Raw genomic sequence first — 16612 nt, forward strand, 5'->3', positions numbered from 1 at the left:
TTAACTTGTGAATTGTCGCAGTGAAAGGGTTAACTGTTTTGGTAGTGCGGCAGTGAAAGGTTTAAGAGGTTAATCAGTGTGCCATATCAACATTAACCCTCCAGTCACCCTATGCCGCATTTCTCGGCAAATAGCCTTTTATTGACGTGTGTGTGGATAGCGTTGGCTATATTTTATGTATATGTCAGGAAAGTAGCTCAGTCTCACATCTTTGACCCACATTCCAATAATCCATGTTTTTTTTTTTTTTTTTTTTTTTATTAACTGCATAAATGTATTACACCTTTCACCCTAGGGTTAGGGTTAGAGTTAGGGTTAGGGTTAGGGTTAGGATCATAGCTGTCAACATTGGGATATTAAAATAAGGGAGCTTTGCCAGCGAGGGAGGGGGGTGGGTGAAGGTAGGGCTGGGCGATATGGCCTAAATATGATATCACGATATTTTCTGACCTTTCGGCGATACACGATACGCATCACGATGTTTTTCTTTTTTTCCCCAAACAATTCATTATGAGGCTTACCAAGACAGTATTTGAGTTTGCAAGCTAACATTAAAGACAAAATAAAATACCCATGCATTTAGCATTTTTATATTATATATTAGATTTAGATTATTGGATTATTACATTATATATTGCATATATTTAGCAATGAGATATTATATGATTTAGATATGAAATATGATGAATTGAAAATGGGGGACCCTGATGTAAACAAGACGAACATCTTTCTCTGGTCTGCATCCTCCAGTCCACTGTTGTTGTATTGAGCTGTACTGTATTGTACCCATGCTGCAATCTGTTAATAACGTTTTCATTCATTCAGACGGCAAACAGAATCATTTTGATTGACAGTCGAGTCTGCCAATTACGTCACACCGCTTGCACCCGCCCTGCTGTTCTTAGCACCAATCGGCAAGCGCGTATTCATTTTTTACTTCCGCCATTGGAGAGCTCAATGACAACAACAATGGTAGCGGTAGCTCCCCGCGGCCGACGTTTAGCTTTTAGCTCCGCAGGATGACTAAACGACTGGAGGCATAATGATTTTACTGCAACGGATGTTATAATAAAAGCCTTTCCATACATCTGTCTGATTGAAAACTTTATTAACAGACCGCAGAATGGGCACAACTGAGTCAGCACGGGCTGAGATATGAACGACTAATGCTTGCTATATCTAGGTCGACCTCGGACGTTGCTATGTAAATACGCTGATGTTATTGAACGTGTAACTATATAACGTTAATGCCACAAAACGAATGCCTTTGTTATCATAAGTAGTAACTTTGATGCAGTAGTGTAGTGTGTGTGTGGGGCGGCGCTGTTCAAAAGTTTCAACGTGTGAACCAGATTGACGCGACACAATCCTCTTGGGCAAAACATCACGATATCCACGATACGTTTAAAAAGTGTATCGTTAATGAACTGTACCCGATATTTATATAATATCGTCATATCGCCATATCGTCATATCGATTTTTTTGGTCAAATCAGTTGTGCAATAGTCACTTTTGGTGAGTTGTTTATATACAATTCACTTATATGACATTTAGGTATGACACAGGACTACAAAAGCATTTAGTATAGAAATGTGTCAACAGACTAAAGGGAACCACAATATTTTGCATACAAATTATACTGAGCAGAATGTAATATCATAACTGTCTATTATTTTTCTTGCAATTGAGCCAATTTTCATTAGGTACGGTTCTGAGGTGTGTGTTCAACAGAATGCAGTATCAAAAACACGTTCTCCCTACTGGCGGGGGCTCCAGGCTGCTGCATGTTGTCTTCACAGCGGGTAATGTAGCCTTTTTGTATGAAGGGAAAAAACTAGAGATTTACGGGAAAATATTTAAACGGGAGGACGCGGGAAAGATGGGAGGGTTGACAGATATGGTTATATATCATACTGGCCATCGCGTCTCGCTCTTTGCCATTATGAGATATCTCTTATCTCCTAGCACCTACTGTGCTCACGAACAAACAATTGCACTCACATGCACGTGACCAGGCCACGCCATGGTCACACTCTACCTTCCTCTTTTTTTGTTTCCAACACAGAAGTTGCAGTGCACTCCGTGAACTAGTTGTTATGAAACGCAGGGAGAAATTACACAATGTTGGGTTTTCGCCGGAGGTTCACCAGCCCCTGGAATCTTCTCGGCTCAATCTAACAGCGCATCGGGCCTGTCCTGGGGTTCCTCATCTCGTGACAGTGGATCGAGGGACATCGTGCGACGGTTAGCAGTCGAGCTACGTCGCGCACAGGTAGGCCTGCGTTGTCAGGCATTGATACTAGCATGAGTAATACAGCTGGTTGTCCCGTGAGACAGCCGTGTGATGTATTGGCGTGAGGGGCAGGATATTTGGGAAAACATGGTCGTCATGACTCTGTTTTGGGTGTTTTCCCAACTATCCTAGTGCGCGTGGCTAATGCTAATGCTACAATGCTGGGTCTCCGTTCTTTGTTCCCCGCCGAGGGCTGTCTTTACTAAAAGGTCTTCCCTCTTAACCATTCATGCTGACGGTCAATCGGTGTCTAATGTTGGGGGTTTAACGGGGGCTTGTTTACCATTTTGGGGGCTTGTGTGCTTTTTGTGAATCTATGAATTGTGTGCGGGACTGGTGTTTTCTCTGGTCTGCATCCCCTTAACAATTGTGTGTATGGGATAGCCCATTCTGCAGTGTGTTAGTGGAGTTTTCGTTCATTTATTCATTTACCCCTTCATGGGCAGTGCTTCACATTTTGTCTGCAGCCACCACTGGAGCTCCGTGCTTGTGAAGCAGGTGGCATCAGTCCTTTGCCTCTGACATGGTGGAACGGTGTCCCGCCCGGCCGACGCCATGAGGCGAGTCGGCCCGGCAGGTAGCTGGTGGGCTGTTAAAGCCTATACCGCCGCGGTATAGAATTAGCAGCGACTAGCAACATTGTTCGAATTGCTGATTTTTCTGTCAAAAATAGTGTCGGGTGGTGGGGCCTTAGGGCCAGCCGACGTCGAAACATCGCGCAAGGTTTTGAGGTTATTAGCTTTTGACCTAGCCACAAGCTATAACCGCAGGGAGGGCTAGGATGCTGTCAACGCTTGTTTACAGACATCTTTGGTTGGATCAGTCTCCCCTTGAGGAGGAGAGAAGGTTTTTACCTCCTCAGGGCTCCCCTCTCCGCAGAGGGACTTTGGTCTTTCCGCAGGAGCGCGGGCGGTATTTGACCTAGGCCCCACACCGCGCAGCCAGAGGTGAGGGCGCGGCCTCCAACCAGCGGCCATGTTTCCCCCGCCTGAGGTACCCTGGACACAAAGACAACAGGTGATCACAAGGCCGACAGCCTTGGCGGCCGAGGGATCGGCTACATTAGATGAGCACGCCCTAAAAAACCGTTGCCGTCTAGCTGTGTCTAGCTCGCTCTCCGGTCACTCCCCCCCCCAACACCAGCGGGATACGGGCTCTGATTTGTTCCCTTTGGCTGCGGGCCGCGTGCCTTCAGTGAAGCACGAGCGGCCCCACGTTTCGCTTCTCATGGGGACAGGGGCCGACACCCAGTTGCTGGCTAGCCCTGGGTCTGTCCGTGAGAATGCTGTGCTGTCAAGCGGCTCCCACGCCACACGAGGCCCAGGGGGTCGCAGCGCGAGTTCCCCTAGCCCCGCCCTCGCCAGGCCGGGTATCACGTTAGTGCCTCCCACGGCCGGAAGACAGGCGCACGTGATTTGGGTGGTAGTAATATCACTGCAGGGCTACGGTGTGTAGGAACCCACCCTATCGGGCAGTGTGGGGACCTCACGCCTTGCATGTCCAGCTGTAGAACAGTTCCTCAGCAATCCATGCCCGGGGAGGTGTTCAGTGGGGGAGCTTTTGTCACCCAGTGTGATGTCAGCTTCCCCCGTATCAAACCGGCCCTTTCTGTCGGGGTCCCCCCTTGGGTGCGATTGCCTCATTGGTAGTGTCAGGGTGCGATATCCCAGCTCCACGAGACGCCCTGCTCGCACGGTTGGCGAGTCCAGGGTTGGCAATGCACAGCGGGTGGGACCGGGCCGCCTATCTATGGTTCCTGGCGGACCAGCGCCAAGTGGCGGCGGGTGCGCTTGAGATTATCATCACATATGGCTACAGCAGTGCCATATGTCGAGGTGGATGGAGAGAACGCTGAGGCAGGGACTTTTTGCACAACCCCACCCTCCGTTTTCAGGTTTGGTACAGACCCTATTGTCAGGGTCAACAGCAGTGACAGCTCTGGCCGACGAGATCCAATCTCTGTTGACGAAGCAAGCCATCGTCGTGGTCCCAAAGGAGGACGCGATGCGTGGCAGGTGGTGTCTCACCAGCCTGGGTTTTGCTGTAGACTGGAAGTAGAGTTCTCCTCTTCCCAGTCAACGGGTGGAGTACTTGGGCTTTTTCTAAGCTCAAGGTCTATGGAACATTCCTGCTTGGCGCTTGGCGTCTCAAGCCTGTGGAACGTTCTCTGTCTCCGAGTGGGACCTCCAACTGGTCCTGGGCCGGTTGTCGGAGGCCCCATTTGAGCCTCTTGAGCAGGCGTCATTGGATCTGCTGTCTTTGAAGACCGCATTCTTTTTGGCCATCACCTCCGCTAAACGCGTGGGTGAGCTGTGTGCTCTCTCGGTGCGGCCTGAGTGCCTGTCTATTCGGCCGATAGCGGTGCGACTCTGAGGCCTAATCCAGTCTTCGTGCCAAAGAATATCTGGAGCTCTTTCGCTCCAGGGATATTGTGGTTCAGGCGTTCGTCCGCCTCCTCACGCTAGTGAGTTGAAGGCGGGCCTTCACCTGTCGTGTCCTGTCCGTGCACTGGGGGTTTACCTCAGGACTCGGGCTCTCAGGGCTTCTGTTCAACTGTTTGTTTGTTACGGTGGCCCTTGCGCGGGTGAGGCGCTGTCCATGCAGCACCTGTCACATTGGTTGTGCGGGGGCGTTGCCTTTTGCTGCACATTGGCTGCACGTTGGTTTTTACTATGAAAATAGTAAAACAAATTCATTAGTGGGATTTCAAAACCACTCACGCACATCTGCAATTTATCATTCAAAACTGGTCGATTTTCGAATAAAATGAAATTAGCTAAAGTCATACCTCTGTTCAAGACTGGAGATAAACACCACTTCACAAATTATAGGCCTGTTTCTCTACTTCCTCAGTTTTCAAAAATATTAGAAAAACTCTTCAACAACAGATTAGATAAATTCATTGATAAACATAATTTACTCACCGATAGCCAGTATGGATTCAGAACACACCGGTCAACATCACTAGCATTAATAGAACTCATTGAAAAAATCACAAATTCCATAGATAAAAAAAAACATGTAGCTGGAGTATTCATTGATCTAAAAAAAGCATTTGATACTATTAATCATGATATATTAATCAGGAAATTGGAAAGATATGGGATCAGGGGGGTAGTATTGGACTGGGTGAGAAGCTATCTAAATAAAAGACAACAATTTGTAACAATGAGAGATTATAAATCTGAATGTTTGGACATTGCTTGTGGTGTCCCCCAGAGGTCAGTGTTGGGTCCAAAATGGTTCATCTTGTATATTAACGATATATAGTTTCAAGTTTCAAGTTTCTTTAATATTTGTCATACAGAAGTACAGAATACTTTTATACAAAATGCTTCTTACTGTTACGCTCCAGAGACTGTGCAAGACAAGATAAGTATGAAATAAAATAACATAGTAAAATTAGAAGTAAAAAAATGAGGTCACAGTGTTCAGTTTAGACATATGTACAATGTTCGATGCAGAATAGACGTAGTTACCATACAATATACAATACTGTGCAGTGTACTAATATACAATACTATATAGTGCAAGGCAGAAATGGGACGAGGTGCAATTTAGGTACAATTCACAGTAGGTGTACGAGTTGTAGTGCAAATCCTTTATCAATAAATATAAAGTGTAAAGTGTGTTTGTGTGATCTAAAGTGTGGAGAGTGGGTGCTGCAGTGTGTTGTTTGTTTGAGTGAGTGTGTGCGTGTGGGTGTGTGTGCTGTGTGCATTTGATGGTTGTTGCATAGTGTTTATTGTTCGTTTAGCAGCCTGATGGCCTGGGGATAGAAGCTTCTTCTGAATCTTTCTGTGCTCGCCTTAAGACTCCGGTATCGCTTGCCTGACCGCAGCAGTTCAAAGAGGCAGTTGTTCGGGTGGCTCGAGTCCTTAATAATTCTCTTAGCCTTCCCCTTGCACCGCTTGTTGTAAATGTTCTGGAGGGTGGGAAGCCCCCCTCCAATTGTGCGTTCGGCTGAACGTGTCACTCTTTGTAGTCTGCTACGGTCTTGTGCAGTGCTATTCCCAAACCAGGAGGTGATGTTGCCGGTCAGGATGCTCTCTATTGTACATGAGTAGAAGTTCCTAAGGATCTTCTGACTGACTTGGAACTTCCTTAGGCGCCTGAGGAAGTAGAGGCGTTGTCGTGCCTTCTTCACAACACTGTCAATGTGTGTGGTCCATGTCAAGTCCTCGGATATGTGGGCTCCGAGGTACTTGAAACTGTTCACTCTCTCAACCGGTACCCCGTCGATGCTGAGGGGGCTGTAGTCCCCAATATATTTAAATGTATTTTATTTGCGGATGACACTAATCTTTTTTTTTCTGGTGAGAATATCCAGCAGCTTTTAGAGGTCATCACATCTGAAATGAAGAAATAAAAAAAATGGTTTGATAGAAACAAATTATCATTGAACTTGAGCAAAACTAAAATTATGTTATTTGGAAACTGTAGATTAAATACTCAAGTACAAGTAAAAATAAATGATGTGATTATTGAAAGAGTTTATGAAAATAAATTCCTAGGTGTAATAATAGACCATAAAATCTGTTGGAAACCTCACATAAAACATGTCCAATCTAAACTGTCAAGAAGCATTTCAGTCATGAGTAAAGTAAAGCACATTCTGGATAGAAAATCACTCTACATTCTCTACTGTTCACTAGTTTTACCATATTTAAATTACTGTGCTGAAGTCTGGGGAAACACTTAGAATTCTACACTACAACCACTTTTTCTACTCCAAAAAAGGGCCATAAGGATATTTCACATTACAGGTTATCGTGATCACACAAACATATTATTTTTAAAGTAAAAAACATTCAAGTTAAATGATCTTGTGGAATTTAAAACGGCACAATTAATGTATAAAGCAAAAGGTCATGTACTTCCAGGAAACATTCAATAACTGTTCTTTGATAGGGAGGGGGGTTATAATCTGAGGGGAGAACTCAATTTAAAAGTTCTAAATGTACGCACTACCATGAGAAGACACTGCATCTCAATATGTGGAGTGAAACTGTGGAACAGTCTAAATGTGGTGCTAAAGCAATGTCCAAACATGAGACAATTCAAACTGATGTATAAGGAAATTATGTTCACGAGGTACAGGGATGAGGAAGGGATTTGATATTCACGGGTGTTTACATTTTTATTTGATTTCTTTCATGTTTTACATATATAGTTTTGTTTTTTGTTTTGCATATATATATATATTTTTTTTTATGTTTTAAATTGGTACACTCATTTGAGTAGTGGAAAAGGGGTAGGATTAAATAAGTGTATACTTCTTCCTACTCCTTTTCGAACATGTAAATTGAGTTATGTTTTGCTTTTGTTTAGTTATTATTTTGTTTGAGTTATGTTTTGATTTTGTTTAGTTATTTATTTTGTTTGTATTCATTTACATGTTCGAAATAAAGATTTAAAATCAAAGGTCCCCCCTCGGGCTGCTGCCCTGTTAGGGGGGGCCTCGGTGGAGGACATCTGTGCCTCCTGGTCCTCCCCGGGTCCCTTCGTTAAGTTTTACCTCATGGACATGACTGGGGGTTCTGTCTCCCAAGCGGTTCTGAGGTCTGGGACCTCTCCTGCGTCCCACCATTTGGTGGGCTAGCAGGGGTGTGTAGGTGTGTGCCACGGGGTGATGTGTCACACGTGGTCCCGCCTGTGCTGTGCGTTTTTCAGGGGTCTCTGGTTCCCCCTTTTTCGCACTTTGGTGGAGTTGACTGCCTCCCCCCCTTCGTTAGGACGGGCGGGTGGACGGAACTCCCCTCCTCCCTGGTTGGGGCTTACGGGCCCTCAGGGGGTACACTTGTCGGGCCACGCGTCTGCTCTGTACCATATCTCATAATGGCAAAGAGCGAGACGCGATGGCCAGTATGATATATAACGAAAGGTTATCCTATAACCTAGTTATATGTATACTGGCTGAGCGTCTCGCTCTTAGCGCCCTGAGGTCCCTTGGTTGGGTTTTCAATGTTGGAAACTTTTTCTGAGGAAGGTAGAGTGTGACCATGTCCGGCGTCTTATAGCAGGACGCGGGGGCGTGGCCTGGTCACGTGCATGTGAGTGCAATTGTTTGTTCGTGAGCACAGTAGGTGCTAGGAGATAAGAGATATCTCATAATGGCAAAGAGCGAGACGCTCAGCCAGTATTCATATAACTAGGTTATAGGATAACCTTTTGTTAGGGTAACCCTAACCCTTTTATTTTTTTGTCTTGAGTAAAAATGGTTAAAATCCTGAAAATGAATACATATTCTATATGTATGGTGAGGACTGAAGTTAATGATATTCATGAAAAAGAAATAGAACAATACATGAAAAGGATATGTTTTACTGAGATCGCAGTTTTCGGCAAAGGGCTAAAGGTGTGATTTTCTTAAAGGTTTACTGGAGGGTTAAGGTTAACATTAAGTTAGATTATGACACCACATCAAAATATAAATCTCCAACAGATATGTAATTATATTCCATCCCTACAGGCAACTTGTAATAGCAATAGTTTTAATAACCATTTTCCTCCGTAATTATATAAGAGCGCTATACAAGAATGCTGCCGTCTTTATGAGATGCTTGCTTGCCATAGCTGGACACATTCAGCCATGTCTGCCTCATCCTTTAACCCAGACCTGGGCATTGTACGGCCCGCTTCTGACCGGCCCGATTCTGACCGGCCCGCGAAAGATTACATGATAATAAAAAAAAAAATTTAAATAAAAAAGATTCTTTTTTAATATATATATATTTTTTTTACGTTTTTCTTTTCATGTCAACACGCACAATATACGCTTAGGAGACATGCTCAGAAGATGTTGGTTCTCTTTGGATCCACCTACATATGTGAACAGACATTCTCAGTCATCATGACGTTTACCAAGTCATGGTACAGATCCTCTCTCACTGATGAACATCTGGCAGCTGTGCTTCACATCTCCACCTCAGACATGCAACCTGACTTTGATGGACTTGTTAAAGCTCAACAGAGACTGGATTTCTCACACTGAATGAAAAAAAAAAAAGAACTGAAGAACACTAAAATGTGGAAATATAACAAGTGAAATGGGACACTTGATATATTTTTTTCTTTTTTTTGCACAGTTCTGAAAACATTAAATGTTTAATATAGGTAAAGTAAAAAAGGCTACAAAACTGGGACACTTTTCTTTACACAGTTCAGTGACATGTCTTGTTTATTTTTGCTATAAGATGATGTGATGTCTTTAGAAAGCTAAGAAAATCCTTGTTTCAATAGTATAGGAAACTCAAAATGCCCTTTGTTATTAATGTTTCACATTTTGTTTATCATTTTGGAAATAAATTCTATTTGAATAAATGATATTTTTGAAAGCTAACCTCACCTTTTAATTGCCAAATAATAACACACACTCTTACCAGGGGTCAAAACAATGCCATTTACTGCTTTTTATATAGAAATAAAATGTATATTATGCATAATTGAGTTTGGAATTTTGGCCCGGCCCCCCAACATATTTTCAGTTGCTCATTCGGCCCCCTGGGAAAAATAATTGCCCACCCCTGCTTTAACCTCTTCCACCCGTGCGGTCCATCGGCAGACCGCAAATGACATCACGTCATAAATCAATCTGTCTAGACTGTCTGACAAAAGTATTGTTTTATTTTTCAAACATTCAAGTATAAGTATAAACATCATAACCATGTCACAACAGCAGTTATAATATATATTATCATCAATACGATAGTTTACCAATAGGTTAAAGTGTTATTAGATAGATTTTCGTTTTCGTTTTTTCAATTGTTTTGGTCGCGAAAGTCGACCAATTTGGAAAGATTTTACGTCAGGAATTGTAGTTTTTCTTACGCCATTTTGAAGAAGACACCAAGAGCTTTCGATGAGCGTTGGAATTTTTCCGAAAGACACTTCCCAAAGTCCTCTATGGGGGTTCAAGCAAATTACTTCTATATGAATTTTGGCATATATGGGCACGCAGTTAGTTTGTCTCCCCTATTTCTAGCATGCAGCAACAATCAGATTTGAAATTAGTTTCAAAATGGTAGCATTCAGGCAAAAATAAAAAAGCTACTGTACATACAGTAGATTTCATTATCTGTTCTTATGCACGCCTGGTGATACTAAATCCAAATTGAACTCGGGCATTTGAAATATAAGATTTGGCACAATCCATAATGAATGGGTTGTGTGTGAATGGACATAATCCATGTGTGAATTGGCAGGCACGTGCACACATAGAGCCCAAGGGGTGCTTGAGCACCTGCCCTTTTGAGCCTCATAAAAAGTGCCCTTTTTCTTTTTTTTACCGTTACGCATATAGACTGCCCTTCCAACTGAAAAATGTCAGGATATAATCAAAATATTAGGTAAAGAGAGAGAGATGCCCCATATTCCATTGCAATTTGCACAGCCTCCTCAGCGTGCCTCTCCGCGGACCTATATATTTTATGCATAGCGTGGGTGGTGATGATGATGATAGAAACCGCTGTGGCGCATACAGTTGAATGCTGGTATTACACTCATTGAGGTACACGAAGAAGTCAAGTCCGATGGGATTTGGGAATCTCAAATACAAATCTGGAATAAAAATGCATTTATATTAAACAATACAGAATACAGCACTTCTTGGGGTCTGTAGGGTAAGCACTTATTCCCTCCCCCCTGAACATTTATGGAGATGTATGGGCCTTTTAAGTCAGTGATAAAAGTGTCTTTCAAGGATAAGTGAGCTCCTGCACTGATTATTATAGTTCAATATTCAATATTTGATCACCAAAACCCCCCAAACAGCATAAAAAGGGGGGCCCCGCCCGAAAAGGGCCCTTAAAAATCAGGCTTGCACGCTTTGCGCGCTCGGTTAAAGTACACACAGGTATAGTGCCCTTTTCTTTTTTTTTTTTTTATTGGTCTTTTTCCCCCTCCATTTTCCTCCGATTTTCTCCCATCCCAATGTTAGTCGTATGCCAATTCCCAGTCCCTTCCTGGTCGCTGCGCACTTACCCCCCACAGTCAGATCATCTGGGAGAGTGGAGGCTACCACGTGCTTCCTCCGACACACGTCCAGCCAATCACCGCTTCTTTTCACCTGGCAGCGCGGATTCTCATCGAGAGGGCGTAGCATGTGGGAGGACCACACTATCCCCCTCGAGTCCTATCCGCGCTTAGCAGGCGCCCCGACCGAACTGTAGGAGTCGCTGTTTACAACGACCCGGACCCATCCCGCCAGCTTCTCCCACCCTCTAATACAGCCAATTGTATTAGTGCAGACGGCCAGCCAAGCTGGTGACAACCCCGGAGCTGTGAGCTGGATTCGAACAGGCGAATCCAGCTCACAGCTCCGGGGCTGGTGACGAACGCAATCTCCGCTCGGCCACCTAACCGCCTATGGTATAGTGCCCTTTTCAGCCTTTGAGCACCTGCCCCTCTAAAGTCCTGTGCACGTCCCTGTGAATTGGCTATAATAAGGTAATTTATAAGCCTGCTATTCTATATTCTATAATAATATTTCAAATTGCATTGATCCGGATGGGAGAATTCAGTACTGTATCTACAAAACCTTCTGTTTAATGATCTTCCCTTTATTCATTTCCTTAGATCTTTTGTACACATGATTTCAAGAAGGTACTGAACGAGACCAGTGGCAGTTTTTAGCATGGTGTTATTCACTGTCAAAGATGCAAAGAAAAATCATAATTCATATTCTCCTTTGTTTCATCACACATGAAAACTCCAACATTTTGGGAAATTAGCTTATTTAACATCTTCCCTGGAGTTAGACAAGAAGATACATACCTTTTTTGTCTCTGTGCATGCATTAGGCTTAGGGAACAGCCGCTCCGTTAGCGTAGCTTAGCTTCATCACTGGAAGTGGGTCAGATTTGTACCCTGACGTTCCCTACAGTGCCCTACAGTCACGAAATACACTCCAAATACAACTCCAAAACGTTCCTGTAAACATGTTGTGACCTGTGTATTTACCACGTGGAGAAATTAAAAATAATTGAATTCGACAATTACGTTTTCTAAGCAAATATACTCGGAACAATTTTTTGCCTAACCACTCCTCTCTGGGCGCAGTCAGTGATTTCAACGTGAAGCCGTGTTTGTTGACATTCTCATTCATTCAAAGGATCCGAACCGATTGAAGTTTATGGATACCATGACTTAAAATCCTCTTACCTTGACGATTAAAAGCCTCACCAATTTAGAAAACAGTATTCCAATGGCTGGTCTTGATAGGCTGCTAGCTAACGGAGCTAACCAACAAACACAGAACCGGGTGGACACTAAAGCAAATAACGAGAGCAATGACTTCCTTTCTGGGGGGTTTCAAAATAAAAGAGCGACGTCTATAGCAGCGGAATACGTTTATTTTGTACATTATCTAACGTTAACACGAACCTAAACTAACGTTACAACTAACCTAAAGTTAGTTTAGGTTCGTGTTAATGCTAGATAATGTACAAAATAAACGTATTCCGCTGCTATAGACGTCGCTCTTTTATTTTGAAACCCCCCAGAAAGGAAGTCATTGCTCTCGTTATTTGCTTTAGTGTCCGCCCGGTTCTGTGTTTGTTGGTTAGTGTGTGACTTATCAATTTGAACTTGTGCTTGACTTTGTGCGTATATTTACGCACAGCTCAGGGCATGCGTACCTGGCGCCCGGCGGTAGAATATTATACTGCAGACGGACGGCATATGCTCTCATCAGTTTCATGCATTAGTTTCAACGCGGAAATAAGCTTTCGTTCATTAGTTTGACTGACGTGTTCTGTATGACCCCCGTAATTCATTATAGTTAATTGTAAAATAGCAACAGTAGTGTAATTATGGTCAAAACCCTATAAATAGCATTTGGAATAATAGGTCTTTCCTTCTGAATGAATGCAGCATGGTTTATATATAGCGTTATCGGAATATACGGGGTGCACTGACTGCGCTCCACGTAACTCAACTCGTTATTACCTTGCGCATAGATTGCAGAAATACGGGAACGTTTTGATTATATTTTAAAGGCTTTGCCATTGTTAAACGTAATAAGTGGAATTTCGAAGCTGTAAGCAGAATACAAGTCATTATGAACACCCAATTATTGTTCTTCCCCCTTCCTACTGTATAAGAAAGAATAAAAAACGCATTGCAACGAGAACAGAGGTTATTTGTTGAGTGTATGTGTATACAAAACCCTTGCAATAAATGTGTCTTAAATGAATGAAAAGCATACATGCTCTGGATACAGAGCATATATCGTGTGGGTGATATGACTTGTATTCTGCTTACAGAATTCCACGTATTTAGTTTTACAATGTCAAAGCCTTTTAATATAAATCAAAACGTTCCCGTATTTCTGCAATCTATGCGCAAAATAATAACGAGTTGAGTTCTAACAAAGAACGTATTACATGCTGGGTAGGCTGATAGAGTAAACTATGATATGAATATGAATATGATATAAGATATACTGGTCCGTCCGCGAGGATAGCGAGGAGTCGGATAGCCATTAAATGCCATTTGAGAATATAGGCTATTAATGCAAAGCGACGGCCTATAGCCTATACATATTATTTAATGTTTTCATAAGCGTAAAGATACAACAGCTAGATTAATGATCAAGTTAGTTTACTGTGCAGGGTTCGCAGGGCTGTGCCATGTGCTATTATATATGCGCAAGTTACTGTTGCATAATGTAGGCTATGGCTGCTATTATATGTAATTCATATAGGCTACCTAATACCGACAACAAAATAGATGCCTCTACAAATCATATTATACCCGATAGCCAATCGAACTAAACAAATAAAGGCATTCATATTCCAGCATGGTTAGAATGACACACCAACGCCAAACAGTGGTTAACAAACGGTCTTTATTAGTATTTTGAGCTGTCCAGGCAGAATTGCAGCAATGGTCTTAGGGAGCCGTTGATATCTGACATCACCGTGTACAAGTCCGCCAGCCTTTTATTTCTCCCATAACACGGGTTGTGTCTTCTTGGTTGACAGCGCCTCAGTGAACAATCTCGCTCGTGGAGTTTCTCAGAGTTCGCTCGGGTCAGTCCATTATTTCACATCCCATGGGGGGTGTTTCATTACCATATATGGATAATCATGCACGAGCATTGATGGTAGAACAAAGAGGTATTTATCAACACGGAGTGTGCGTAGGACCCGTGTGCGCACGGTTGATAAATCCCAATATTTCTGTGCGTACACACATTCTAAATTCTGTGCTTACGTACGAAAATAGAACACTTTCTAAGAATTGTTGCTAAATGAGGGCCCAGGAATATGCAAATGGACCTTGTAGAAGTGGAGCATTATTCCATTTACTTAAGTATGTATTTTAGGCGGATTTTCTGAAAATAGGGCTCCGGGCTTAAGAGGTTAAAGTTTTCTCATGTTTGGTCTCTGTCACATACAAAGGTCTATAAATAATATAAATGTACCTGAACCTCCAACCCGTTCAAGGAGGCCAACACAACATCCAGTCCACACAATAGTGGTAATGGCCAACACAACATCCAGTCCACACAATAGTGGCAATGGCCAACACAACATCCAGTCCACACAATAGTGGCAATGGCCAACACAACATCCAGTCCACACAATAGTGGTAATGGCCAACACAACATCCAGTCCACACAATAGTGGTAATGGCCAACACAACATCCAGTCCACACAATAGTGGTAATGGCCAACACAACATCCAGTCCACACAATAGTGGTAATGGCCAACACAACATCCAGTCCACACAATAGTGGTAATGGCCAACACAACATCCAGTCCACACAATAGTGGTAATGGCAAAAAGGGCCATGAGTGTGTGAAGGATCTCAGGTTTTATCCACCCGCCCCTTAATGAGTGATTGCCCTCAGCTGCCGTCATCATCGGGTAATCAGCACACTCTACAGGAAAGGGCAGGCGGCACCTGAGAAGGGGAAACAGAAAAGGGGATTATTACCCAGTGACATTACACCATATACAAATACAAACACAATAAAGAGGAGGATCAACCTACCTACGTCACAGTCTCAAAATGCCGTTTAACACAAACAACAACAGACTGACCCTTCTGCTTGGCTCTGACCCTGAAATATCTCTGGTATATCAGTCAAACTACCATAAATAACAGGCTGTGCAACTGCCAATGGCTATGAAAGAGGTAACTCGGCATGGGGATGAGAGGACACTTCAACATTTCCAAAAAGGTTCCTCTCTTACACACTTGCTAGTGTGCCATTGGTTTAGATACCGTGTGCCAATGGTGGCACTCGTGCCTATGGTCGCTGACCCCTGTTGTATAGTGTTATTATATTAGTTATACTATAGTATCCCCTTGGGGAAATGTGTTCTCTGCATGTAACCCATCCTAACTACTTACTTACCCTAACAACTGAGCAGTGGGCAGCTTCAGTGCAGTGCCCGCAGGGATCAACTTGAATACTGATTGTCAATTGATATATGTGCAGTATGTATGTACTAAAAGCCTAAGGTCTCAGAAAATGTCACTGTATTTACGATGTTTATGTCCTGTGCCTCTTTGTGTGTGTGTGTGTGTGTGTGTGTGTGTGTGTGTGTGTGTGTGTGTGTGTGTGTGTGTATATGCGTGCGTGTGGTGCGTGTGTGTGTCTATCAGTGAGTAATGTAGCAGGAAGGCTGAAGTCCACCAACACAGAGGATCTGCTGTCTTCCCTCAGCTACCTGTACTGCTGCCTGAGACTCGCTCCTAAACACTGCTCTGATAGAGGTTAGACTGCACACTGTCTGTCTGTCTGTCTGTCTGTCTGTCTGTCTGTCTGTCTGTCTGTCTGTCTGTCTGTCTGTCTGTCTCTATCTGTTTGTCTCTATCCCCCTCTCTTTCTCCTTCCCTCTCTCTCTAGCCCTCTATATCTCCTTCATTGTTTTGTTTTATTTACACATATTCGTATTTGCTTTTCCAATATGTGAATTCTTAAAATGGGTGGTGTTACAAAGGGTCAGATTAAACCGAATATATATATTTATTACTTGAGATACTTTGTATAATATTTGTATATCGTCTGATATCCCTTGTATATTCTTTGTATATATACACGGAATATCCCTTTACCTAGGTACAGGCCAGACCATAATATTCGTTCTCCTATTGGACAGCGACCCCTAGGCGCCAACGGCCATACCCCCAATGGCAAGTTCAAAGCCACCGCCAAGGCATGTCTCAACATGTCCAGGTTTGCGCAGTAATACGAGACAGAACTGAGGTTGGCACTAGATTATTCACCTTACGTATAAATATGTCGCAGGTGGATACAGTAGTAGTTGAGTACCTAAACGTTGAAGCCTTCACCACGATACA

At 43.2% G+C, this 16612-nt stretch overlaps 1 protein-coding gene across 1 annotated transcript in view; it reads left to right on the top strand.

The window, feature by feature from the left end:
* Positions 1-16612, top strand: part of mei1 (meiotic double-stranded break formation protein 1) — a gene marked incomplete at both ends in the record, with an annotated part of 379667 nt that overhangs the window by 259822 nt on the left and 103233 nt on the right. Inside the window, one exon of the mRNA XM_084329092.1 lies at positions 15914-16024. Within this exon, the coding sequence (XP_084185218.1) occupies positions 15914-16024 (111 nt within the window). The remainder of the gene's footprint in view (positions 1-15913; positions 16025-16612) is intronic.

This window comes from Notolepis coatsorum (genome assembly GCF_963971535.1).
Source record: "Notolepis coatsorum genome assembly, chromosome: 14".
NCBI classification, from domain to species: domain Eukaryota; kingdom Metazoa; phylum Chordata; class Actinopteri; order Aulopiformes; family Paralepididae; genus Notolepis; species Notolepis coatsorum.